This window comes from Pteronotus mesoamericanus, unplaced genomic scaffold (genome assembly GCF_021234165.1).
Source record: "Pteronotus mesoamericanus isolate MK-2021 breed Mesoamerican mustached bat unplaced genomic scaffold, CSHL_Meso_final scaffold_85, whole genome shotgun sequence".
Lineage (NCBI taxonomy): Eukaryota > Metazoa > Chordata > Mammalia > Chiroptera > Mormoopidae > Pteronotus > Pteronotus mesoamericanus.
In genome coordinates this window covers 70285291-70309224 of record NW_026555329.1, presented here as the reverse complement: position 1 = coordinate 70309224, position 23934 = coordinate 70285291, and the positions used below count along the sequence as shown (strand labels likewise).

The 23934-nt window shown below is 41.5% G+C and overlaps 1 protein-coding gene across 5 annotated transcripts in view; it reads right to left on the bottom strand.

Annotated features, from left to right (window-relative positions):
- CALD1 (caldesmon 1) overlaps positions 1-23934 on the bottom strand; it is a 190588-nt gene that overhangs the window by 96860 nt on the left and 69794 nt on the right. For 4 of the 5 annotated variants that reach the window (XM_054563956.1, XM_054563958.1, XM_054563960.1 and 1 more), the window contains exon 3: positions 7601-7712. In XM_054563956.1, coding sequence (XP_054419931.1) covers positions 7601-7671 — 71 coding nt within the window. In that variant the 5' untranslated portion in view covers positions 7672-7712. Of the gene's footprint in view, positions 1-7600; positions 7713-8399; positions 8632-23934 lie in introns of those variants that run through there. The other variant, XM_054563957.1, reaches the window with a different exon arrangement.

Genomic DNA, 23934 nt, shown 5'->3' with positions numbered 1-23934 from the left:
CCAAAATTCATGCGTTGACCCCTGACCCCAATGTGATGGTATTAGGAGGTACGGCCTTCGGGAGGTGATCGAGTCAGACAGTGAAGCCCTCATGAATGAGAGTAAGTGCCCTCATAAAAGAGACTCCAGAGAGTCCTTCTGTCTTTCTGCCACCTTGCAGTGAAGACACAGCAAAAAGATGGCCATCTCTAAACTAGGCAGTGGACCCTTACCAGACACTGAATCTGCCAGCACCTTGGACTTGGACTTTGACATCCAAGCCTCCAGAACTGTGAAAAATAAACTTCTGTTATTTATAAGTCACTCAGTCTATGGTATTCTGTTAGAGCAGCCTGAGTAGACTAAGATAAGGTCATAGGGCTGTTTTGACAATTAAATGGTATAAGGCATGTAAAGTGCATCACCTAGCCTGGCACTTGGTTGATGCCAAACAAATGATAGTTCCTTTTACCTTCTAACATCAGATGCAAGATCTATCTGATACTTTTTTCCGCTTACGAACTATTTTTGCTGAACTGCATTCCTCAGGTGAAATTCTGAGTTATGTTTATATACTATATTTAAAATGAGAGACATAGCATTGATGAATTAGAAATTAACCACATGGCTACAATGTGTGATTTAAAAATTCTCACATGCCAATTAAACTTGTGTGGTACACTTAGATGTGACCAAAAGATTTAACTCTTTCCTAATCTCAATAGAAACATCTTAGCATGTGTTGAGATTGGTATTGGAAAGAAGCTTTGTAGTAAGAATGCAGCAAATTATAATGACTGAGCTGACAAATGAATAAAAATTCAAAATTTGTAAAATATTATTTTGTACCAAAGGACTAACGAAACATTGATACAATTTTAATAATAATGTCAAGCATTTGTTGAGCATAAACTACATGCTAATCATTGGGTTAATTTCTCTATATGGGTTAACTATCTTAATCTTCTCAATTACCTTGTGAGGCAGAATAATTATTCCTATTATTAGGCATAACGAAATAGAGGCAAGAGATGTTCAAGTAATTTGACACAAGGTCACCCAAAGAGTAGGTTGCCAAAGTCAGGATTTGAACCCAAGTCTGTTACACCTCGTCACCCATACACAACAGACCATCTTGCCTTTCTTCAGGTGACTGAAGATTGATCATTCTAAATGTCACATATACAGACTATAAAGAAAAATTCACTGCTCATTTAAACTGTATTTATAGACATGCCCCATTTTTTTTCCAGCTAGGAATGAAACTATGGGCCATCATGTAAGGTCCTTAATCTAGATTTTCAATTTTTATTAAACAAATGTCATTTTGGGTAGATCCTGGACTCCTGATGCTCCACTGATCACCATAAAGTGTGGTACTTCTAGGACCAGAGAATCGTTAGTTTATTGAAAATTGGCTTGAAGGGAAGTTTTGAGCAAATTTAACTACTCTAATAATTTAGACAGTTTCAAAGAAATATTTTATTTAATGCCCTAATGAAAAATAATTTTCTGATTACTTAATAACAAAAAAATTGCATTTGAAAAGATTTCTATTTAAAGCATCAAGGTCACAATGCTAAGCATTATGAACAAAAGTGTTTTTGTGGGCACATGCCTGTTGTATAATCATTGATTGGCCAGGCTAATAAATCATGTAAAAAAGTTTCAGTGATAGCATTCTGGAAGTGGACTACCTAGACACAATGGATTTCTAAATATTATTTTTTTTCTAGTGTAGTACAAATACTTACTTTCAAAAATGTCTCATCATCCGTATCTCAGAGGCCCATAAAAATGACAACAGCCCGAGTGTTTTCATTCTCGTCTGTGATCCTTCAAATCTGCTAACGCAACGCTCCAACAGGGGCCTTGCCTTGGACTGGAAAGAGGAATTCATATTGGGTGTGGGGAGCATGGCCGGGAAGGGGTTCACGTCTTGAAAAGCGAGAGAGCTGCTTGTTGTGAAAGCAAACCCAACATTGGGAAAAGGAGTATGTGGGACTCAGTGTCTATTCACGGAGGAAACGTCATTGTAGGTTTCTCAGGGGATACACAAAGATCCCTTTGGCCAAATGTAAAGAAGAGCTCAGCGTGAAATGGTGTTTTGTTGACTCTTCTAGCTGAGAATGCAATCCTTCCTCAGGCATTGCTACCAATCACACCCACTCAAAACTTCATTTAATAGCAAATTCCCGCTCTTCTTCTTCCTAAGTTCTTGTACCCTCTAAGAGGTGTACAAAGAAACTCTTCATGATTTTACTTGGCTTTGTTTTACGGTAAATAGAAAATGTATCTTTAATTCTTTTTGTGTTTCCGGGAATCAAATAGATAATGTTAATAAATAATAGTTAATGGCGATATTTATTGAATAAACAAATAGTAAACACTAGACGATTAGTACTGCTAGTGCTTTCATATATTATCTCTTTATATTCCCACACAACTGCTATGAGATGGGGACTATTATTTTTTTCTCCATTTTACAGATGAGGAAACAGAAGGTTAGAAAGAGTGGACTTGTAAGGATCATGTAGCCAGTAAGTGGCAGGCCTGGGGCTGGATAGCCCAGCTGCCTATTGCTCTTAACTGCTAAGCTTGTTACTGCTTCCCACCATTATGCTTCTCAATGTACATTCCATTATGTAGAACATGTATGTTCTATTCAGACATACCAATTGGTGCTGTGATCAGTCTGTGTCTGCAGGTACTAATAAAAGGCTTAGCATTGTTTGTACTTGGTGACTAGGAAGAGAGGTGAATTTGACCCCTTTGAAAATGTTTGCTCTTCCCCTCCCAGAAAGATGTTATTTCCCAAGATACAAAAGCGTGTGCAGACATAATCCAGAGCAGGCTGATTAGAGGTGTAAGGGTGGGAGGAGACAGGAAAACAAGCCAATCAAGTGTTGAGGAAAATGCATATGGCCCAGGGCAAAATACATTAAGATGCACTGAGAAATACAGAGACAAAGGCAGAGAGGGATTTAGATAAAAACAAACAGAAAGGGAAGTAGAATATATCTATGAAATTTTTCTTCCCGTGAGATAAGTGAAGAATAATAAATAGCAAAACGAATTATTTCTTTGTTTCTTCAAACAGGTAATTGATCCAAACATACAGTTTAATTTGAGATGTGTACAAACAATATCTTTTGCACCAAAACAGTGCACTTGGATTTTCACTGATTACCTGTTCAATACATTCTGCCTACTGAAATTTTTTCCTATCTCTTTTGGTCAAGATCGCTCTAAAGTTCTTAATGTATCTAGGATATGAGCTTGGAGACTACAGGGGCATTGCCTAGGCTGGTGACCCCTCATCGTTACAGTATTTTGCACTTTGTAGATGTTCAGTACATTTGTTTTGATGACTGAAATGAAATCCCTCCTGCCAATCTAAAGATCTCCGAAGGACTGAGTGGGAAGGCCAAATGAAGGACAAGGACAAGGTGAATAACAGAAAGTTGCACAGGCTAAGGGGCAGGGCAAAGAAGGGAAGGATGGTTTTGATTAGCTGGGTTCACAGTCTAGGTTGCGCAAAGCTGGATGACTTGAAGCAGGCTGGACGGCAACCCTCGGAATGAGGTGTGCGCATGCCGGCCTCGGCAGTCGTGATGGGGCGAGCCAATGCCAGGCCCAAGCATGGGAAAGCCAGCATGGCACGACGATCTGTTTCTGAGGAATAAAATGTATGAGAGTCTGGCTTATTTTAATTTGTGGTTATCACATCTGGTAAGAGTAAAAATTTTAAATTATTTATCATTGCAAAGTAGAACAGCACCTGCTAGTCAAACTCAATAACAACAAATTAAAATAACAGGGCATTTTTATGTGGAAAGCCTTTGTGGGCAACAGATGGAAAATCACAGACTCTCTTCACCTCCATAGTCTACAAGGGCACAGCATACAAAAAGCATGAGCCATCGCTGGTAAGTATTAAAGAGTATCAGGGTACATACTATATTTGAAGACCTACAAATGCAGTACACTCTTCCCAATTCTGTCATTCTGTTACGTTGTCCTCAGTGCTCAAAATAGAGCTAGGAGCAGAGTAGATGCCCAATAAAAAGTTGTTGAATGGGTGAGAGAGAATAAACGAAGCTGCAGCCCTGGGCCTCGGGGCCGCTGTGCTTTTGCTAATTTATTCCACCTCTACTCCAGATCGGGGCTGAGTTCTTCCTTTCTTTTCCTGAATCCAAAGGAATGTCGAGTGAGCCCCAGCATAATGTGTAGGACCATAGAATCACAATTTCTTAAATGAAAAATTGCCTTATAGGTTTTATTTGGGTTTAAATGAACTAATATATGACCACTGTAAAAGAAAACTAGATAATACTGAAAGGAAAAAGAAAGTAAAAATTACCACCAATCCCCCAAAGAAAACATGGACTCCTGCTACAGATGGGAATGTGAAGGTCTAAAGCAAAAGGAAAAGGGACTTGCCCAAAGTCTTCTATGCCCTTTATCTGCAGATCAAAACCCCGATTTTAGGCAGCCCTTGATTTCTGGTTCTGGCCATCTGTTTCCTGCACACGCCCTGAACTTTCCCATCGAAGTTGGCTGGGTCACAACGCCTGACCTTCGCTATTCCCATAAATGATCAGATTCTACAAAATTCTAAAAGGTAAACATGGACTTACATACCAGAGCCCAGAATAACAGAATGAGAAGGATCACTTCAAAACACGCAAGGGTAAACTTCACACACATATATGCAAATACTTAATTACAATACTTCTCTCAAAAAAGAAAGAAAAGAAATCATATGGAATATAACACCCCCAAAGAATTACTACGCCAGAAATGCAAGTTAAACAGGTTGGGATAAATTTGTGTAAGCTTATTTTAGGTTATTAAGGGTACCTACTTAGCTTCACTGAGTACATTCCTTTTAAGATTGACATTAAAGAAAGACAGGAAGACATATCCTTCCACACAAATCAAACAACAACAACAACAACAAAAAACTGGAAGGAATGAACCATGCAGCTGTGTGGAAAATTCTTAGGCACAATCCTGGTTCTAAAGACACCTGGTTTAGTCCCTGTAATTACAGTATGGCTCTGCCCACAGCAACTTAGCTCTGACATTCCTCTCACGCTGCTTCCCTGTCTCCTTATCCACACAGAAAGCAAAGGAGCTGATAATCCTGACTTAGCCTGATGCCCAGTTTCCTGTCCTCATTCCCGAGTCCCTGTGGCCTGCATTCTGCCGGGCCTACCCCCCACAGCCTGGCCTGGTCTCTTTTCTGATCCTGCTGCACAGAAACCCTGTCTATTTCTATGTCACCATTATTTTCCTTGTCCTGAAGACAGACACTGGAAGGTGGTTGGTGCTTACTAAATATTTGTTGGGTAAAGATATTTTATTTACCTTCCGGAGGACAGGAGGCCAAACAACACATGGCTGGAGAGAAGAAGGCGTGTGCCCACTGGGCCTGGGCACCGCCGACCTGGCTTTGGTGTCATTCGGCGCTGGTGCCCCCATTCGCCCCTGGTTCCCCTACTTCCCTGGTGCTTTGGGTCTTTTTTGAGGGTTTCCATTATGTCTTTACGGGCCCCTCGCTCTCGCCACACTTGCCGACTCGCCACCATCCCTACCACCCACTGTCAGTTTTTGCACTACTAATTGCCACGCCAAGTGTGCCAAAATCTGTGTCTCTAATTGTAATTTCTCTCCCTTTCTGAGCAAACATGGAACATTTCTGTCTCCGAACCCAGAGGAAATCTCCCTTTGGGTGCGGTTTCTCACCGAAATGAAGCGCTCCTCCCGTGCCCACCCAAGACTGGAACCTGCCCCAACTGCCCAGTTGGACCTTGCTTTCCAGCTCCTCGGACCTATATTCCTTGGCAATGTCTTTGAGTTTCTCCTTCTCCTGAAAGGTTAGCTCATCCTCCTGCTATAAAGACTCTCATAATTGATCTTCATTTTTCACATTTGATCTTTGTTTTCATATTTGCTGCCCTGATTCAGGCCTGCATCACTGCACGTTCTATACTCGCTCGCCTAGCGCTGGTACCCCCACAGTCTAGCCCCCTGGAGAGAGCTGTTTCTGACGTATTTCCATCCCATGTTGCTCTGCTGCCAAGTCTCTGTCCATTGCCCTTTACATGAACTGGAAACATCCAAGAGGTGCAAGTCCAACGTATTCTTCCCCGAGCACTCAATGCATTTCCTGCACCAAGGCCCCGATTTTCGCCCCTGGGATTTGGCTGCTGTGATTCCCTCATCTGCATGGCTCCCTTTTCACCCTTGGTCACTGTCACAACTTCCTGCAGGTCCCACCACTTCCAAGGAGCTTCCCCTGGCCGGTTTCATCATGGGATTGACCGCCTGTCCTTCTCTTGAAGTTCATGTTTATTTCTGCCTGTATTGATATTTTGCTCCTTACTTATTTAGCTAATGAGAGTGGTTAAAACTAACATTAAAAAAAAATAATAGCTACCATTTATAGAAGGCTGTTATGTACCAGGTGCTGAGCTAGGCCCTTAATGAAGTTCAATCATCTTTTCAACAACCACACAAACTATGTGTAGATATTATGCTTGTTTTACACACAAGGCGACTGTGGCTTAGCGAGCAGTCACTTGCTCCTTCATGCCCAGCTCAGAAGCGCCAGTGCTGGGATTCAAACCCACGGAGCCCAGGTATGGTTCACGGTGCCACACATGTATGGGCATAAACATTTCAGGAATGGCAGCCTCTTCTGACCAAGTTAATCAAAGGCCTCCTTCTTTTGCCTTCTCCATATGAATAAGCAGAGACTATGGCCCCAAATACTTTTTGTTATAGATGCAAGTCCTAGTTTTCTACTGCAGAATCGCTAAGGGATCACCTCACTAACACCTTTTCATATGTGCCCTGGAATCACTGCGAGGCAACGCTGGTTTGATTTTAAGATTTCTGGGCAGCAGTTTTCTTCCTGTGAATGCCCACTCTGCTTCCTCAAAAGATCATCTGATTGAAATCACTTTAAATGCCACTGTCCTTTGCTCTGAAGCTGAAAAATTAAAAATAGGCATTGTGTCCCGTGCTTCACATGTCCTTGTTTCCATTCCCCAACCTGCTTTTGGAGTCACCGCGACAGGACAGGCCTCACACACACAACACTACAGCTTCCCACTAGACTCGGAATCCTCCGGAGCACACCCACCAGCCATTAACCCCTGAGACGTGGATTGCTGCATTTGCATGTGCTCTTCTAATAAGAATAAAAATGCGACACAGGATCCATCTGGGGCTTCCTGCTTTACTCTCTTAGACTAAAGCCTCCCATTTCCTAAGTGGCTTCAATATTCATTCTTTGTCATTTTTATGTCATTTTAATATTATAACTGATTCTGAAACTTTCCTCTACACGTTGCCTTTGTGATTTAAAAATTCCCATGGGGGGGCCCTGGATAAATGCAATGATTTCATTCTTCGAGACTCTCCCCTTTTCTTGGTGCTTGTTTGTTTTTTAGGCAGAATTTGGAGTGCTAACAGGAAAAGTTTTCATAACTACTGTTGCAAACAGCTCAGTGTGCAATCTGTTTGGCTCTTCCGAGTGATGATCTCTGAGGCCTGAAACCAACACTGTGAATAACACAATACAAAAATCTCTTCCAACGTCGATCCTTACCTTTCTGCTTCTAGGCGCATCTCTTCCCGCTTTTGCCTCCTAAGTTCTCTGCGACGTTCAAAATCATCCATGGTGCGCTTTCAGGTTCAGGGAGACCAGATGATGTCTGGATCTAGAGGGGAGGGAGGGGAATGAATATCATCAATGAGGCAAAGTTATTATTTCCCATGGATCGCTTTAGCCCTTCCCCCACCCCAACCCACACTATTTTTTCATTTGCTCACTTTTTCTTTAGTCTTAAGAAAAACACCTTAGAAGACGGGTGAGGTAGCCAGTTATCAGTTTCTGACTCCCGAGCCCAGTCCTTCCTGTGCTGAATTCAGTCTCATTCATGAAACTATTTAGAGACAAATAAGTAAGATTCTGGGACTACAGTTTAAAAAACAAAGACCCCGGGAGACACAGAGGTTTTGAAAACTTGAAATATTGATGGGATCACTGAAGAGCTACTGAAAGGTTTTGCTCTGTGTAGCTTGCTGAAGCTACACAGACAGAAGTTAGGAAAAAGTGAACAAAGAAAGGGGAAAAGAAAACAAGAGTGAAAAAAGAAAGCTGGTAAGAAAAGGAATACGTAGGAAGTAAGAGAAAAGAGAAATAAAATAATACAGGTATCCAGGCATAATTTGCATATTCTAAAAGAATATTAGCAGCAGAATGATAATAAAGACCGCAGCAATCCTACCATGAATAAACATAACATAGCAGCATTTTAAAAGGCAACGATTACGTTGTGATCAAGCTGTTTCCAGAGCTTAAAAGTCCCGGCTCATTGTAACCCAGCGGTTTTGTCCTTTCCTACCTCCTCGGTGATGGTTTTAATCCCAGACAGATCCTCCCTTTCCAGCTCTTCAGCTGAGGAGCCCGCTTCCCCTGCGTGTCTGTGCCATGGAGTCAAGAATTCCAGAATTCCCCTGCAGCCCCCAAACCCAAAATGACTACCAGAAAAGGGGAAGCGGGCTCTTTTTGTCCTTGCTTTGTTTACAGAGCTGTCAGTGGTTAGTTAAACTCGGCCTGGAGTCTGGCATTTAAGGCCTGCTTGAAGATTGTTTCCTGTGTGGAGCGGGAGGCCGCCACTTCCTCTGGAATCTTAGACTCTCGGCTGCACTCAGATCACAAAAAATATTTTCCAGCCCTTTCTGTGCACATGAGACGAGCCATTTGCTCTGCGTAAGAAAATAAGGAGCCGTGCAAAACCTAAAGGCATCCCCTAATGCATCTTTGTTTGAGGGAGTAAAAAGCAAAACTTAGTTTTTGAAGCCAAGTCCGGAGCCCTTCTTAAATAAATTGTCAGATTTTTTTTTTTTTAATTTTCAAGCATTCCCCGCCCTGCCCTGCCCTCCCCCCCCCACTAGAAAACCCACACAAACAAAAACAAAACCTCAGCCAACAAAAACAAAACTATCCAATGTTTGCATTTTCCCCCTTTCTTCTCCCTCAGGGTATTATTTATACTGCTTATAAATCTTTTAGAAATTCAAATTCTGGTGTTTATTTGGGGTTTTTAAATGTTAAGGTGTTTTTCTATTTTATCCCTATCAAGAGTACTTTCTAAGACATTGCTAGTTAAGAAGGAGAGAATCAGTTTTTCTCTAAAAAATTTTTTTCATCAACCATGAAGAAATTTCCCTACATTTTCCAGTCAGATCTCATCATAGTCATCAGAATGAAAAAAAAGGGGGAGCCGAGGGCCCCTCTGGGATGGGCTCCTGTTCCGAGCACCGTGCAGGGCGTGTGGGGACAGCCCCATGGGCAGTGGGACCGAACCTGGGCTCCTCAGCGCAGGGAGAGAGTAAACTCCGCTCTTTTCCTTCTTCAAGAAAGTCTTCTGTTGTCTCTAAGCCGCTTCTCAAATAACTATAGCAACAGCAAACAGAAATGGCAGAAAGAGGTCTGTCTGTAGGCAAGAGATTTCACTTTTCCTCATTTATCTGAGTAGCTTGAAAAGCACCCTCTGGGCCTCTGCTTCTCCCTCACCTAAGCTAAGCAGTCAGGCTGGCTCCCTGGTGGCCACCGGGGCCCCAGTTTCTCAGCCTCTACCCCTGTGGACGTGCTGATGAGCAGGGAAAGAAGGGCCCCCCAAGCAGGCGGAGGATGCCCACGGCTGGCGGTGTCTTGGGGTACACCACGCGAGGGGAAACTGACTAACCTCGGGCGGTCACTTTGGCGGGCCAGCCTCCCTGGCTTTCTACAAACTCAGCTTTTCTCCTACCCACCACTCCTCCTATGCCTCACGCTTTATTACTTCAGCATTTTTTTTCTTTTCCAACCATAGAAAAACTGTATACCTGTCTGGTTAATTACTTACTTGAATGCTGCTGATTATGTGTGGGGACACTTTGGGGTGGGGGTAGGGAGAGGAGAGAGGGAGAGAGAGAAAAGAGATAGGTAGGTAGGTAGATAGGTAGATAGATGATGGCTAAATAGATAACGCACCTACATAGACAAGTGCCTTTCTGTATTATGTTTTGTGGACATGTGGTGGGCATATCTGAAAGAGAAGAGAAAGCACTTCTGTGTACTGTGTACTGTGTGTGTGTGTGCGCGCGCGCGCGCGCGCGCGCACGAGAGAGAGAGAGAGAGAGAGAGAGAGAGAGAGAGAGAGAGAGAGAGAGGCTCCTGGATGGTCTCATGCCAACACCAAGCTGAAGATCTTTCTTAATCCTCACACCTTTATATCACAGAGCTTCTCTGAACTTCCCTGGCACTGTTCTTCTGTGAGGGGAGCCATGTCTGGATAGAATTGTGATTCCCCACCCCCTTCCTCTTTTGAGAGCAGTAGCTTCCATGTCCCCAGCTAGTAATCTCTCATTTCCTCCCCTCCCCTCCAGCTGATGCTGAATTCCTTCCAGCAGCATTGGTTAGGAAACAAACTCTCAACCAATGAAGTGATGAAATGTCAATGCAGAGAGATTCTGTAAACTGTGGAGCTCTTGAGTGTCAAGAATAGACAGAGGGTCCTGAAAGAGAAATGCTGGCTAAAGGAGGTGTCTATCAATGAATGTGACAGATGGGTTCTTGAAAAGTTTTATGAAAACTAAATTTTTGTGCTGGGGGGGATTGTAGTCATGTTATAGAAAGAACTCTGGTGTGATTCCTTTTGTAAAGGGAAAGAAGCACTTTACAAAGGCAAATGACGCATTACCTAATGATATATCTGTCTTTTCAATATGGGTTCTCAAATACCGGATTTTCTCAGAACAGGGCACACCTACGCTATCATAAGGAAGTAATAAGTCAGTGTTACAGATTTCAAACCATGCTGCCTTTCCTTTTGGCAATGAACTGTAAGTACTCAGTTATTAGGGGGGAAGCCAAGTGGTGAAAGCTAAGTCCTACCTACTCTCAAATGATCATAAACTTAATAGCAAATGGGTGGGGTAAGTTTTTGGGATTTGGGGGCAATACCAATATTGGTCTTGAAACACATCAAGAACAAAACCCGTTGTGCGGGAGACTTTGAATAAGTTAATTCAGCTTCCAACATAACTAACATTTACTGAACATGTAGTATTTGCTGGGCCTTTCAAAAAACTTTTTTAAATTAATGAAGTTTATTTCTTAGAGTAGTTTTAGATTAAAAAACCCCCAAAAGTACAGAGTTCTCATCTATTCCCTTCCCTTCACCTCTGCCTACAGTTTCTTTTATATTTCACTGAACTGTGTATTCTCAGGTATGATGAAGTCCCACTCCCAGTACTTCCAAATGTGACCTTATTTGGAAATAGGGTCTTTGCACAGGTAGGCAAATTAAGGTTAGGTAATTGGAAGGGCTCTAATCCCATATGACTGATGTCTTTATAGAAAGGGACAATTTGGATATAAAGAAAGACACACAGAGGGATGATGATGTGAAGACACAGGAACGATGCCACGAGAAGATGGAGCAGAAGGAATTCATGAGTTACCAGAAAGAAGGTGGGAGAGGCATAGAGTAAATTCCTCCCTAGAGTCTGCGGAGGGAGCATATCTCTGCTAACACATTGACTTCGGGCTGCTCGCTTCCAGAACTGCGGGACAATGAGTTGCTCTTATTTTAAGCCATGGCAGCTCTAGCAATCTACTACAGCCTACTAACGTGGTACACACACAGCTTATCTTGCAGTAACATGGTACATATGTTACTATTGATGAGCCAGTATTGGCGTTATTATTAACTAAAGCCCATAGGTAACATTAAGTTTCACACTTTGTATTACACAGTTCTATAGGTTTTGCCAAACGCATAATATCATGTGCTCACCATTACGGTATCAGAATAGTGTCACTGCCCTAAACAGCCCCTCTCCTTCCCAACCTCCCCCACTGCAACCCTTGGCAACCCTTGATCTTGTCACTGTTTCTGTAGCTTTGCCATTTCCCAAATGTCATATAGGTGCAATCATAGAGCATGTAGCTTTTTCAGACTGGTTTCTTTCACTTAGCAATATGCATTTAAGTTTCCGCCATGTCATTTTGTGGCTTGATAGTTTGCTGAGCCATTTTAAAATATGTAACCTTATTTTATCTACATAACAAACCTGTGAGGTAGCTATTATAATCCCCATTTTATAGAATTCAACACATGTGCTCTTAACTGTGATACTATTCTTGGATTAATCCACATTTCCTTTTAGGAATTGTTTTCCCTTCCAAGAACTAAGTAGAAGTGCCCCAGGGAAGTTCTGGGAACACTCTCGTCAGTGATCTCTGGTTTAATTTATTGGATCATATAAACTCAGGTATGAAGTGATCTTTAAAATGACCCATGTTATGTAAATTTTAAACCCGTTTGGTTTAAATCATAAAATTATCATGTCTCAGAGACCTTAATTAAATTAAAGCTTGCAAATATTTATTATGCCCTTACAATATTACTGTTACTTCTTTGTAAGATTCATAAAATAGGATGGCCGTATGGCCGTATCTTGGAGCACATCATCGCATACTTTTGAAATGTTACAATTTTTTCTCTTGCATTACACCTTCCTCAATGCATGCCTTCCTGCTCCAATCCACTACAGACTCATTCACAACATAGCTATTTCTCTGTTATTGCAAGGAACCCCAGTCTTGCAGCACTCATAACCATTTTTAGCTTTCTGGCTAGTCATTATTATGTGCCCACTGTAAATTGCATGATCCAACTACTTCACGGAAGCCTCACAAAAACATTTATACCATCAATAGTCAATGAACATTTACCGAGCATTTAGTATGTACTGGGTTGTGTTCTAGACACTGGGGAGTCAACCGTGAATGAGACTGAAAAGTTCTGGAACTTATTGTTCAGAACTTTCTTTTTTCTTTAAGCTTCGACTGGGCCTATTGTGCCCATTTCCCACCTTGGGTCAGACCCATCATTTGCTTTTTGAGTTTTGTTCATGAGTTTTGGGGGGTTGGCAAAGCAAGTCAGGGACCATGTTTAGTCTCCCCTAAAGGTTTGTGCTTGTTTTAGCTGGGTCATCACTGCAACTTAATGATGCTTCTCTTCATATGACACACACTGAGTGATTTCTGGGTGGGACATATGCCATCAGACTCCCCACCTCTGCTCTTCAAATTATCTTCATTCACCTTAAATCTTCAATCCCCTCCTCTACAAATCCTTGGCAAACAATGACCCAGACTCAGAATTAGAAGATCTACTGACCGTCTTCAAGCTTTTCTTCTCTGTAAAATGAGTTGGTTGGACCAGATGATGTTCAAGGCATCATCCTACTCCAGGTAACATGCATCTATAGCTACTCTCTAATCCAGCAAAGATGGATGCATCAAACATGACATGCCCATGTTTTCTTCTTTCCAGGTCTAAATGTTCAGATATCAAGTGCATTGTCTCCTAATTTGATTATGTAGAGAGTATTAACTGCCCTGGCTAGGTAGCTCAGTTGGTTAGAGCATCACCTCAGTATGCCAAGGTTACGGGTTCCACCTCTAATCAGGGCACTTAGAAGAATCAACCAATGAATGTGTGAATGGGTGGACAACAAATCTATGTCTCTCTCTCTGTATTTCAAATCAATGAATAAAAAATTTTTAAAAAAATTTTTAAAAAGCATTAACCTTCTTTCAGGCAGATCATCCCTTGGCATCCTAGATAAAAATATATTTTATTGCTCCTCAAATGCATCATACAATTTTTCAATTCTGCACTTTCCTTATTAATACCATTCCATCCATTGGAGTGGACCCTCTATTCTCTTCACCATGCATATTTTATTCAGTTATGAATTTCTGGCTCAAATTCCACTTCCTTCATGATGCCTTTCTTGAGGACTCCAGCTTGGAAGCGATAGTTCCCTCCTTGAACTTCTATCATTCATTTTAGTAATTAATCATATCCTGCCTTGCCACAGCTCCTCAATTGTTCTAACTACTTTTTAAATATTTTATTGATATTTTGCTTTCCACATGCTTTGTTCTTAAGGCCATTTGTGAATAGATACAGTCTTTTAAAAAATCTTTTCACTATTGAACTATTGAAACATGATAGGCACGGAGGAATTATAGCTAATTTGAACCATTAGCCTTTTGGTCTAGATTTTACCATTCTGAGTATAAAAAATGTAACTCTAGCTGATTCATCTCTGTATTTTATTGACTGATCAGTGTTTACAAAAAGAATTAAAGACCTTGGTAATAGATTATATATGAATCTCAAAAGTTATATAAACCCACATTTGCAGTAGTCACACAGTAAATCTGGCAGTGTTTTCATCCTGACTGTAGAAAATGAACTTTTGTCCTTTTTAAAAAAATTTCAATTTATCAACCTGCTTTGCTCTTTTCTGAACCAAATGGTTCATTTGGGACTCAAAAACCAAATAAACACACGGATTGTAACATACAGTTTGGACTTAACTTGAGCTCAACCTTCACCATCTTGTTCCAAAAATCTGTGCTACTTAAAAAAAAAAAAAATACATGAAATCATCAAGGCACATTTGTGAAGATCGGCAATGTAGAAATAAGAGTGAGTGAGAACAACATGAAGAACTCGGCCTTTTCGCATTGTCTCTGTTCTCTAATCAGTGGAATCTAGAACACAAAGCCCTACTAAGAGCTAACAGGCTATGTCTTGTTTCTCCTTTCCTTCCTGCAGAGTCTTTTATTATTACTTTTTCTCTCTATTTGTAATTTTCCATTTGCAAACCAGGAGAACTGACAGACTTAATGTTACTAAAACCAATGCCTCTGTACCTTCTTTGTTCAATTTAATGGTCACTGCAAGCCTTTTAGATTTGTGAAATGATGGTGTTTATATACTTGTACACTGACTTCAACATGTGGGAACACAACACGTTTAGAAATTGCAGTCATATCTTCAAACGTTATCACGAATGCTACTACCTCACTTGGAGCACTTTCTGCTGTTCAAAACTCTATGGCTATCGTTGTTTGACCCTCCCTCATAAAAGAAGCAGATTTACCTCCATGTAAAGGGAGGCGACGAACTCATATAGAAATTTGCTATCAGCGCCTTAACCACAGCCAGTCAGTGGAAAACCAGGATTGCTATTTCCACTGATCTCTAAACCAACCTGAAAGGTTTTCCTAGAAGAGGGAGAAGTGAAAATTTGGAACACAATTCCTTCTGTGCCCTTTCCAAGAGTTAAAAATACTTTTCCTTGGCAAATTCAAGGAGAATTAGACTGAGAGACACAGGATAATACTGAATCAGAACAGGCACATGGCCGCTGCTGCCGTCTTGGCCCCTCGCGAAGGATAAAAGGCATAGATGTGAACCAACCAGTGTCTCTGTGAGAAAAAAAAAATGCAGATTTGCAAAAAAAAAAAAAAAAAAGTATAAACATGCTTTCTAAATGTATTCCTGATAACAGAGGCTAGTTCTGATGTGGTGAGGCCTGGGGTCCTGGGCCCAAGAGAATTATCTGACAATGGGTAGGGCTGCTGGCAAAGCATGAACTCCGTTACTGGAAATAGTCAGGCAGAAGGGAAACGGCCGTCCATACAGGACTGTAGGGAAGGATATTTTTAAGATTCTCTGGCTACTAGTCACCTGAGGCAATTTAAATTAAAATGAATTAAAATGAAATAAAAGTAGAAATTCACTTCCTCAGCCCCGTTAGCCCATCCCCAGTGCTCTGTGGTCACATGTGTCTAGTGGCTTCTATATTCGACAGGACTGAGAACACATGTCATCACAGAGGGTTCTGTTGGCTAGCCCTGCTGTAAGGCCTTCCACCTCCTAACACAACATGACTGCACTGTGTGAACTAATGTTATGTCGTTCAGAGACATGAAGGGGTGTAAGACACGGTATCTGTTTTCAGACTTTACAGGCTCCTAGAAAAGAGGGAATAAAGTGCGAGCTGTGATGCAGGTCAACATCTCAAAGCACGGATGTGCCCTTTCAATCCCCTCATTAGTGATCCATCTCTTCTCCTACTGAGGGTCTTTTAGATTGAGCAACCTCACTGTGCCTGGGCACTTGCTACGAAGAAAATGAAATGCTTTGCAAATACGAAAGAAGCTGAGACACTAAAGAGAGATCATACTTCAAATTACACAACAAGACCTAAGAGCAGTGTATTTGGAACCAAAGATCATAGGTCTTTATCAATTAAAAATATGGTACAGAGATCATCATATTTTACATAATAGTAGTTTTACTTGTGCATGACCTTCTGGCCTTCCTGGTCTACTCAGCTGTAAAATATCAGCAACCCATGGGTCTGCTTTTTGTGATTTCAACTAATGCTTCCAGTTTAGTGATCAAAAATGAGATCCAGAGCCTTAGTTAGGTATCTTGTTAATACAAGGTATTAGCAAGGTGAGAGATATAGGTGGCCGAATGCAAATCCGTGTACGCTGTTGGAATAAATTCAAAGATACGTTCTAGAGGTACTTTGTCAAAAGCAACATTTTCATATATGAAGGACATGTTATTATTGACCAGGGACTAATTACTCCCTAGTGAGGTTTTTTCAACCTCTATTCATCATGATCATCAAATGCATTTTTACTGTGATCTGCAATCATGAGGCAAGCTAGAGATGATCTTTATAATCTAAGATGAGAATTTTGACACTGAAACAAGGGACATTATCCATTATGTCCCTTAGACATAATAGGTACATAATTTAAAAATATAAATCTACACAGCAGTTAAATAATACACTGAAAAGCACGCAGACTGCTTCCTCTTTGCTTTCACATGAATCATTTAAATGGTAGTTTCAGCAGTTTGTTAATTTGGGGATTTCTAGACTTTTCTTCATGTAAGAATAGTTCACAGTATAGGCTTAAGACCAGCATAAGACTACAGGATCTCTGAACCACTTATGCACGGACATGAGTCTGTCCTGATACCCACATTATATTTCTATTGCAGTACGTAGCCTACAGCTTGCATTTTAATTACTAAGGGCATAGCTGTCTTTCCTAGAAGATTGTAATCCCTCAGAGATCTGACTGTTGTATCTTATAGTCAGCCTTAGGTTCACATTTGTTGACTTGAAATGGGTTCCAGGGCATTCCTCATTCAATGGATTTAATTGGTAAACAGACAAATTCAGCCAACACACTGTCAAAATGCATGTGTCCATTTAGCTCTTAGTAACCTAGGGGATGGTGATGGTTTACTACGGAGCTCCGTTTTATAGAGTGATTTGGAGTTGCTTTCCTCTAGTGGAAAAGAACCTTGTCTCAGAAAGTCATCCTGGTTTCGGGAAGAGGGGTGTTAAGCTTACTAACTGGGGGAATATGTTTGTTCTATGACATTCAGAGAGAAAGAAGGACAAAGCAGACATATGATGGATAAGAAACGAAGAGAATCAAGGCTGACCTGAAACACTCCAAATTTCCAAGGCCTTTGGAGATTCCTTGCCACTCCTCCATCATAATTAGAAAATACTGACATTCGGAGCTGATTTAAATGCTTCCATCAGTCTAAAAAGAAGTGTTGCCTGATTTTGCTCTCTAACCATGCTCAGTAATTAGAAACATAAGTCCCTGTTCTGGATGTTTGCTTGGGAACCTACCCTTTCCAGGCCTGGTGTCACTACCCATTGGCTATAGGACTTTTATCTTTTCTCACCATCTCTCTTAGGAGCTCCAGCCCAGGTCACAGGAAGAGTGTGGGGTTGCCATGGGCATTCCTGGGAAAACTGGAGCCCTTCGGCACCACTTCGGACTTAAAAATACAAGGAAGAAACTCCCTTTGCCTGCCCGCTTCTTGCCGAAGCTCTATAGATCTGTATTGCATTTGGAAGGCAGTAGTAGTTCAAGGATGGTAAGATATGTAATCAAATCAAAAGGGACAAAAAGGTGAGGGGGGGAGGGTCTTTGTGACAACCAGATTGAAATGACATCTTTGTTTCTGAGAAGAAAGCTCTTCTGACAGCTGACGCTAGAGTTGCTCACACTCTTGCTGGAAAATCGTGAACCTTGAAAAATCTAGGATTAAAATACAAACTAAGGAGCAGAAGCAGCAGTTTTTCATTTCTGACAAAATCCACAAAGAAAACAGAAAAATACTTTTAATCAAGGACTTCAACTCCACAGTCACCTAGACTGTCGAATTAAAACATGTGGCAACCACCTGCTAAGCCTCTTGAAAAAAATGTCACCTTCTTGTTTTTCTACCTGACCTAAAATCTCTTTGGAGCACATTTGCATGTCCCAATTTTTCACACTTAAACAATGCTGTCCGCACTATGTATAAAGATGACTAAGCAATTTTGTATTAAGTAACCAAAGTGAGTTCTGCCAATTTTAGAATAATTAAGTTTCTGCAGTCTAATATAAACAGTTCCAAGAACTAAATGCGGCCTACCAAAAGTATATATTACAAGTAGTCAACAATGTGGCCAGCTGGCAGACAGATCAACCTATTAAAGTAGAATTGTTCAGAATTCAGAGTATTATTTTTCTTTTCTCTCATTATTTTTTCTGCATCCAACTTTGTTGCTTTGGGAATGTTTTCAAGTATACAAAGCAAGAAACTATTGTGGAATTGCACCTCTTGTAAACGCATGAGCATTTCTCTAGAGATCCTTTGGAACTCACAAATCATTCCCATTTCAACCCTGGCTACACAGGCAGCCAAAGCAAAATGGAGCAAGTGAATCCAGTCTGTTCCCACTCAAGTTGAAATGTTCGTATTTTGCGTGACCTTCAGAAAGGTCTACAGGGACCACTAGACAAATGGACATGCATGTTAAGCCTTATGCCCACCAGGCACCCAACACATCTTTCTGACCATAGGTCCTTGTACCGCATTTACCAGGTGGTTTGGTGGGCCAAAATTTAGCTAATAAGGCTAAAGTCATAGACTTATTTCCACTGGGAATTAGTTAACTATTTGAGAGAAAAATAAATCATAAACGATTGCTATGTGCTAAGACATTAATCTTGGCCAGCAATAACGGCAGATGTGCCCTGACAACCTTGAGACCCTAGAGATGGTTAGACTAACCCATCCCGCCGTGACCTTCAGCAGAGTGTAAGGTCAAATGAATGTGAATCATCACACAAAAGGCCCCTGTATATGCAACCACATTATAAGTCCTATTGTTTTCTTCATTGTGTTTAAATTCATATATGGTTAAGAATGGTTAAGGCTCTACTATATAGAAAATTTCAAGAAAACTTCAACCATGAAAACGTCAATAAAAACATTCAACAAGTATTTTCAAGTACCATTCCGTGACTAGCCACATTGTTTGGTAGGGCATATAAGTTGTGAATACCACTCCCCTACCTTATGCTGATACTCTGAGGGTGGAGACAGGCAATAAATAAAATTCAAATTGGGATAAGGGTGAGGAAGGAAAAACACAAGCTACTGTGAGAGAGAACTATGGGAATGACCTAGCGGTTTTGGAGGGGCTAGCATAAGACATAGGTAGAAATAGCTTTTTCAACCAGGAATGATATTAACACACACAGATGTGCATTCATAAAGGGGACATGGACCCTAGAGTTTGTATTCATTAAGCAGATACATATCGACATCTGTTCTGTGCCAGACACTCACTCTTCTGTGTGCTGATAAATCAAATTCTTCTCCACTCTTCTCAGCTAACGGAGTGGGTGAGGAGTGAAGTAGCCAGGCAGGTTTGAGGGATGGCCAACTATTCTCACACCTTCTTTCCCACCTCTAATCTTGTGTGAGAAACATAAAAATAATGATTTTATACCGACATGAGGAATCCATTTAGGGCATTACCTTCACATAGCTAAAGTAGGAGGCACGAGCGAGGGCATCTTTCTAGAAACCATCCAGATCAGGGGCCGTCTGACCATGAAAGCATGTTTGTCACTCACCATCAAACAGAAATTTGCTGATTTAAATGAAGCTGGTCTTCTTGTTTTTTTCAAACTTTGGTTCTTGTTTCCAAGAAACAAATGGTCCACAATAAATCTCCCCCAGTGGCAGAACATCTCACAACCAGCTTTTCCACTCTGAATACCCCAAACAGACCTTTTATTTGTTGACACACAGCCTCTGGACAGTCATGAAAACAAGATGTTCTCTTGCTGCTTTTTAAGTTAAACAGATTTAAGTCAGGGTCTCAGCCGAATTTCAAAAACAGATGTTACATAGCAAAAAGGCTGAGCTGACCCCAGCAATGAGAGGCTATTTCACTTGAACTTGAATATTCTTTCTTAGCAGGAGGAGCGATCAAAGAAGCTTTAAACTGGAATCAGGAGCAACCTAAGATTTACTACTGTCTCCATCAGTGACTGTTCTCCAAAGAAGCAGTTGGGCATCCGGGACTCTTGGTTTGGGGAATAAGCAGGTGAGGGGGCTAGTGCCTGGAAAGTTTAGGTGGCTCAGCTTTAGAGGGGGTTGATGAGGAAAGATGATCTTCCTCCCAAATGCCACCATCCTGTTTCTCTGTAGACCTCAGAGGTCCTCCACGGGCTCGCTCTGCCGTACCCATCACCTGGCTCCTCTCCCTACGCAAACACAATCCCGGCCACCTTCTTAGTCCTGCAACAATCTAGCCCTCGTTTCTGCTGCCAGGCCCTTGTCCCTGCTTCCTCTCTTCTGTAACTTGAAGGGGTCTCCAGTCCTTCTGCCAATCTCACATCATTTTTCTAGAGTCTAATTCAGTCTTATCTTTATTCCAGAACCATCCTCTCTTTCAACTTTTGCCACATTGTTGTCACTGTTCTTTTTGGTGATCCATGCTATGTGGCTTGTTATTCAAATGTTTCAGAACTTCTGCTTCTCCTGAGCAAGTCTGAAGCTGTTCAATGTCAGGGCCTAGATCTCCTTTGCTACCCTCTTAGAGTGTGTTTTCTGTTTGTTTATTGGTTTGGTTTGGTTTGGTTTGGTTGGTTGGCTTTTTGTTTTCCTCCTGTGCTCTTATAGAAGCATGAGAATATTTGTTGAGTTGAACTTATTGAAAAGCTTCTGGCCTGAGAACCCAAGTTCCAAATAATGCCAGTGCTATGACCATTAGTGCTGGTTGTCCTATGCTTCTGTTTTATTCTGAGCACATTATCGAATTGTACTCGCTGGCCTCCTTGTGGTCCTCTGGGGCAAAGTGACTAGTCCTGGCCAATGAGTTGTGAACACGGGTGTTGATATGAGACCCTTCGGAGGTTTCTTTTCTCTCTACCATGGCAACCAGCAATATCTCCAGAAAGCAACTGTCAGCTGAGGTCCCCAAGTAAGGACGACAATGATATGGCCCAGAGATCCTGGCCTATCCAGGGTTAGAAAGCATGAGTGACAAAGCTTTTTTGTTTAAGTCACTAGGCTTTTGAGGTGTTCCTGACCCCAGCATGACCGATACAGCCTCAGTCAACTCAGTCTGCAATGAAAATGATCTTCCGACGTCAGGCCATGGATATCTTTGTTTCAAGCAGGTATTTACTCAACTTATCTATTTTTAATTCCACTACTGGGACTTTGAGAATAGAAACAGGGATGGGAAGGTTAATTGCAACACTGCAGGCAGGGCCTCAGGGAGTGAGAGAGGCACACTTTGCACTTCCTCACCGGCCCCATCTCTCTACTCCTGACATGGGAGCCCAAACAGTTGGCGTCTTCACATATTATGGGTCCACTCTGTGCACCAGGAAGGACAAACTCAAATGCCTTTAAGGACCAAAGTGGTCCATATTTGGGGAGTGGTGGACCATGGGGAGATGCAGAGGGCATGCATCCTTAAGAGCATTCAAATCGACATTTTAAAAAAATCCATGCTGAGCAAAGGAAGTACATTTGCAGGTCAATGGGGGCCTCAAGCTGCAGGTTTGTGACCCCTGATCTGCGGAGTCCCTCACTAAGGGCTGCCCATGGGCCAGGCCAGCCTCTGTGCACAGTCACAGGCCCAACCCACAAGTGAACCTACCCCGGGTTACAGTCCAGATGGAGAAATTTACGTACTTAGCACTGGTAACGTAGCACTCATTATTTACCAAGCCTAGGGCTAACAACTTTATGGATATCATTTTAAATCTTTGTAACAATCCCTAGTGTCCCCATTTTGCAGAAAAAAAGACTGAGGCCCAGGGAAGGTGAGTTGTTTGCTTGAGGCCACAGATCCAGTTAATGGTAGAGCAGGGATTTACAGCCAGTCTGGGCTTTTAATCACAGCACCGCACTCTTGTATATGGGCCGTACAGGCAGATGTGGCTAGAACCTCAGTGGTGGAACGACCGTGTGATTGTTTGGAAGGACCCTTGTTCCTATGAGACCTTTGCTGTAGCGAGGGCTGGGCCTGCTCCACGTTAGGGTAAGTTCCTATTTGATGTTCATAAATGAAGGAGAAATCTGTTTATGTCCACTTGTGCTTTGGCAGACTGATGCACTATTTCACTGAAGTGGGTTTCACTTTAGAAAATAAGCTGAATTCATTCTAAATTCAAAGATTAGTTTATAACCCTTCTCAGTTTTGACCCTTTCTTTGTTTTGCTTATTTAATTACCTATAGACACCGGCTGAATCATCTAAGTTTATCTATTTGTGTTGGTCTCAGGGCAGATGCACGTTTTGTGAGAGGCCTCCTTTAAGAAAGAGAACACAATGTTAAATGTATTAATAGTTAGGCACAAGGGGCTGTGGCAGGAATCTGTCCAAGGGAGAGGCCCTAAAGCTTAAGCTCCATTGGTCTCATGCAGTCTTGGGTCTCTCACCTTTGACTCTTATGAGCATTCCATAAAACTACCGCAGCACCATTCCTTTGCTTTTAATTTTCAATTATTTCAAAACTACTGTTATATCCCCCTTTAAAAAAAAAATGCCTCATGAAAACCAGAATTTAGGAAGCATAACGTCGGGGGTCAATTATGCATCCATTCCTCAAAGCGATTTTCAGAGCAGCAGAATTACAGATATAGCCAGTGCATTGCAGTGTTTTGCCCATAAACCACATAGTTAAGTATGATAGGTGGATGAGAGGGCAGAGAAATTTAAAATATTATGACTCTTTGCCAAGATGAGGCCAATGAAAAACAAATAAAAGTATCAGAAATCACGATTTACGTCAACGAACACATTACTGGATTCACCAAATTTTCCATTGCATTGAATAAAACAAAAGTCCACTTTATAGGAGAGAATAGAAGGAACACAAGAATTGCTCATGCAGCCCAGGCCTACTATAGCACCTGGGATGGAGAAGGTCCAATTCAATATGCAGCTGGAAAATGAATAACTTAATGAGGGACTGAACATATGTTTGAAGAACAAGAAAAAGGACATATGGTGCTAATAGTGGTCACAAGCCTCCCCAACGACCCCAACAGCATCTTTTATTTCTAAACCATTAGCAAGCGATCTGGGGGAAGCAGTTAGGTACATCTCCAGAGTCTCTCATTGTAACACATGTCTTTACGTTTATAAATTTTGTAAGTCTGTGATGGAATCAGATTCACAACTGTGGGCCTAATAGACTTATGGGTAGAATTCTTTGAAGAACAGGGAGAAAATGCTTTCAGAAGCGCTCCTTCCTTCCGGCCCCCTGTATGTTTGTATTCACTCCCCCTCCACATCTCTGGATGTGATCAACACAATTTTTCCCAGACTCAGGATGCTCTATTCCACGGTATATCATTTTTGGTCATTAAATAACAGGACTCAATATTAATGTTGGCCTTTTCCATCCCTCTTGAACACAGTGTTTTCAGCCAAAAATATTAAACTAGTCAACCGCTCTTTTCCCCTGTCAGAGAAACAGCCAGCATCCTGAAATCACAGCTCATTTGTACCACATGGGCGTGAATATTCAGACTCCATTTGTCTCCAGCTCTTAAAGGCTGGTGTTAGAGTGAATGATAGACATTTTGTTTTGAATTAGCAAAAAAGAGGAGGGGAAAAAAAATCTAAGAATTAAGTTTGGCCTAAAATATCTACTTCAGGGAATGCCGTCTCC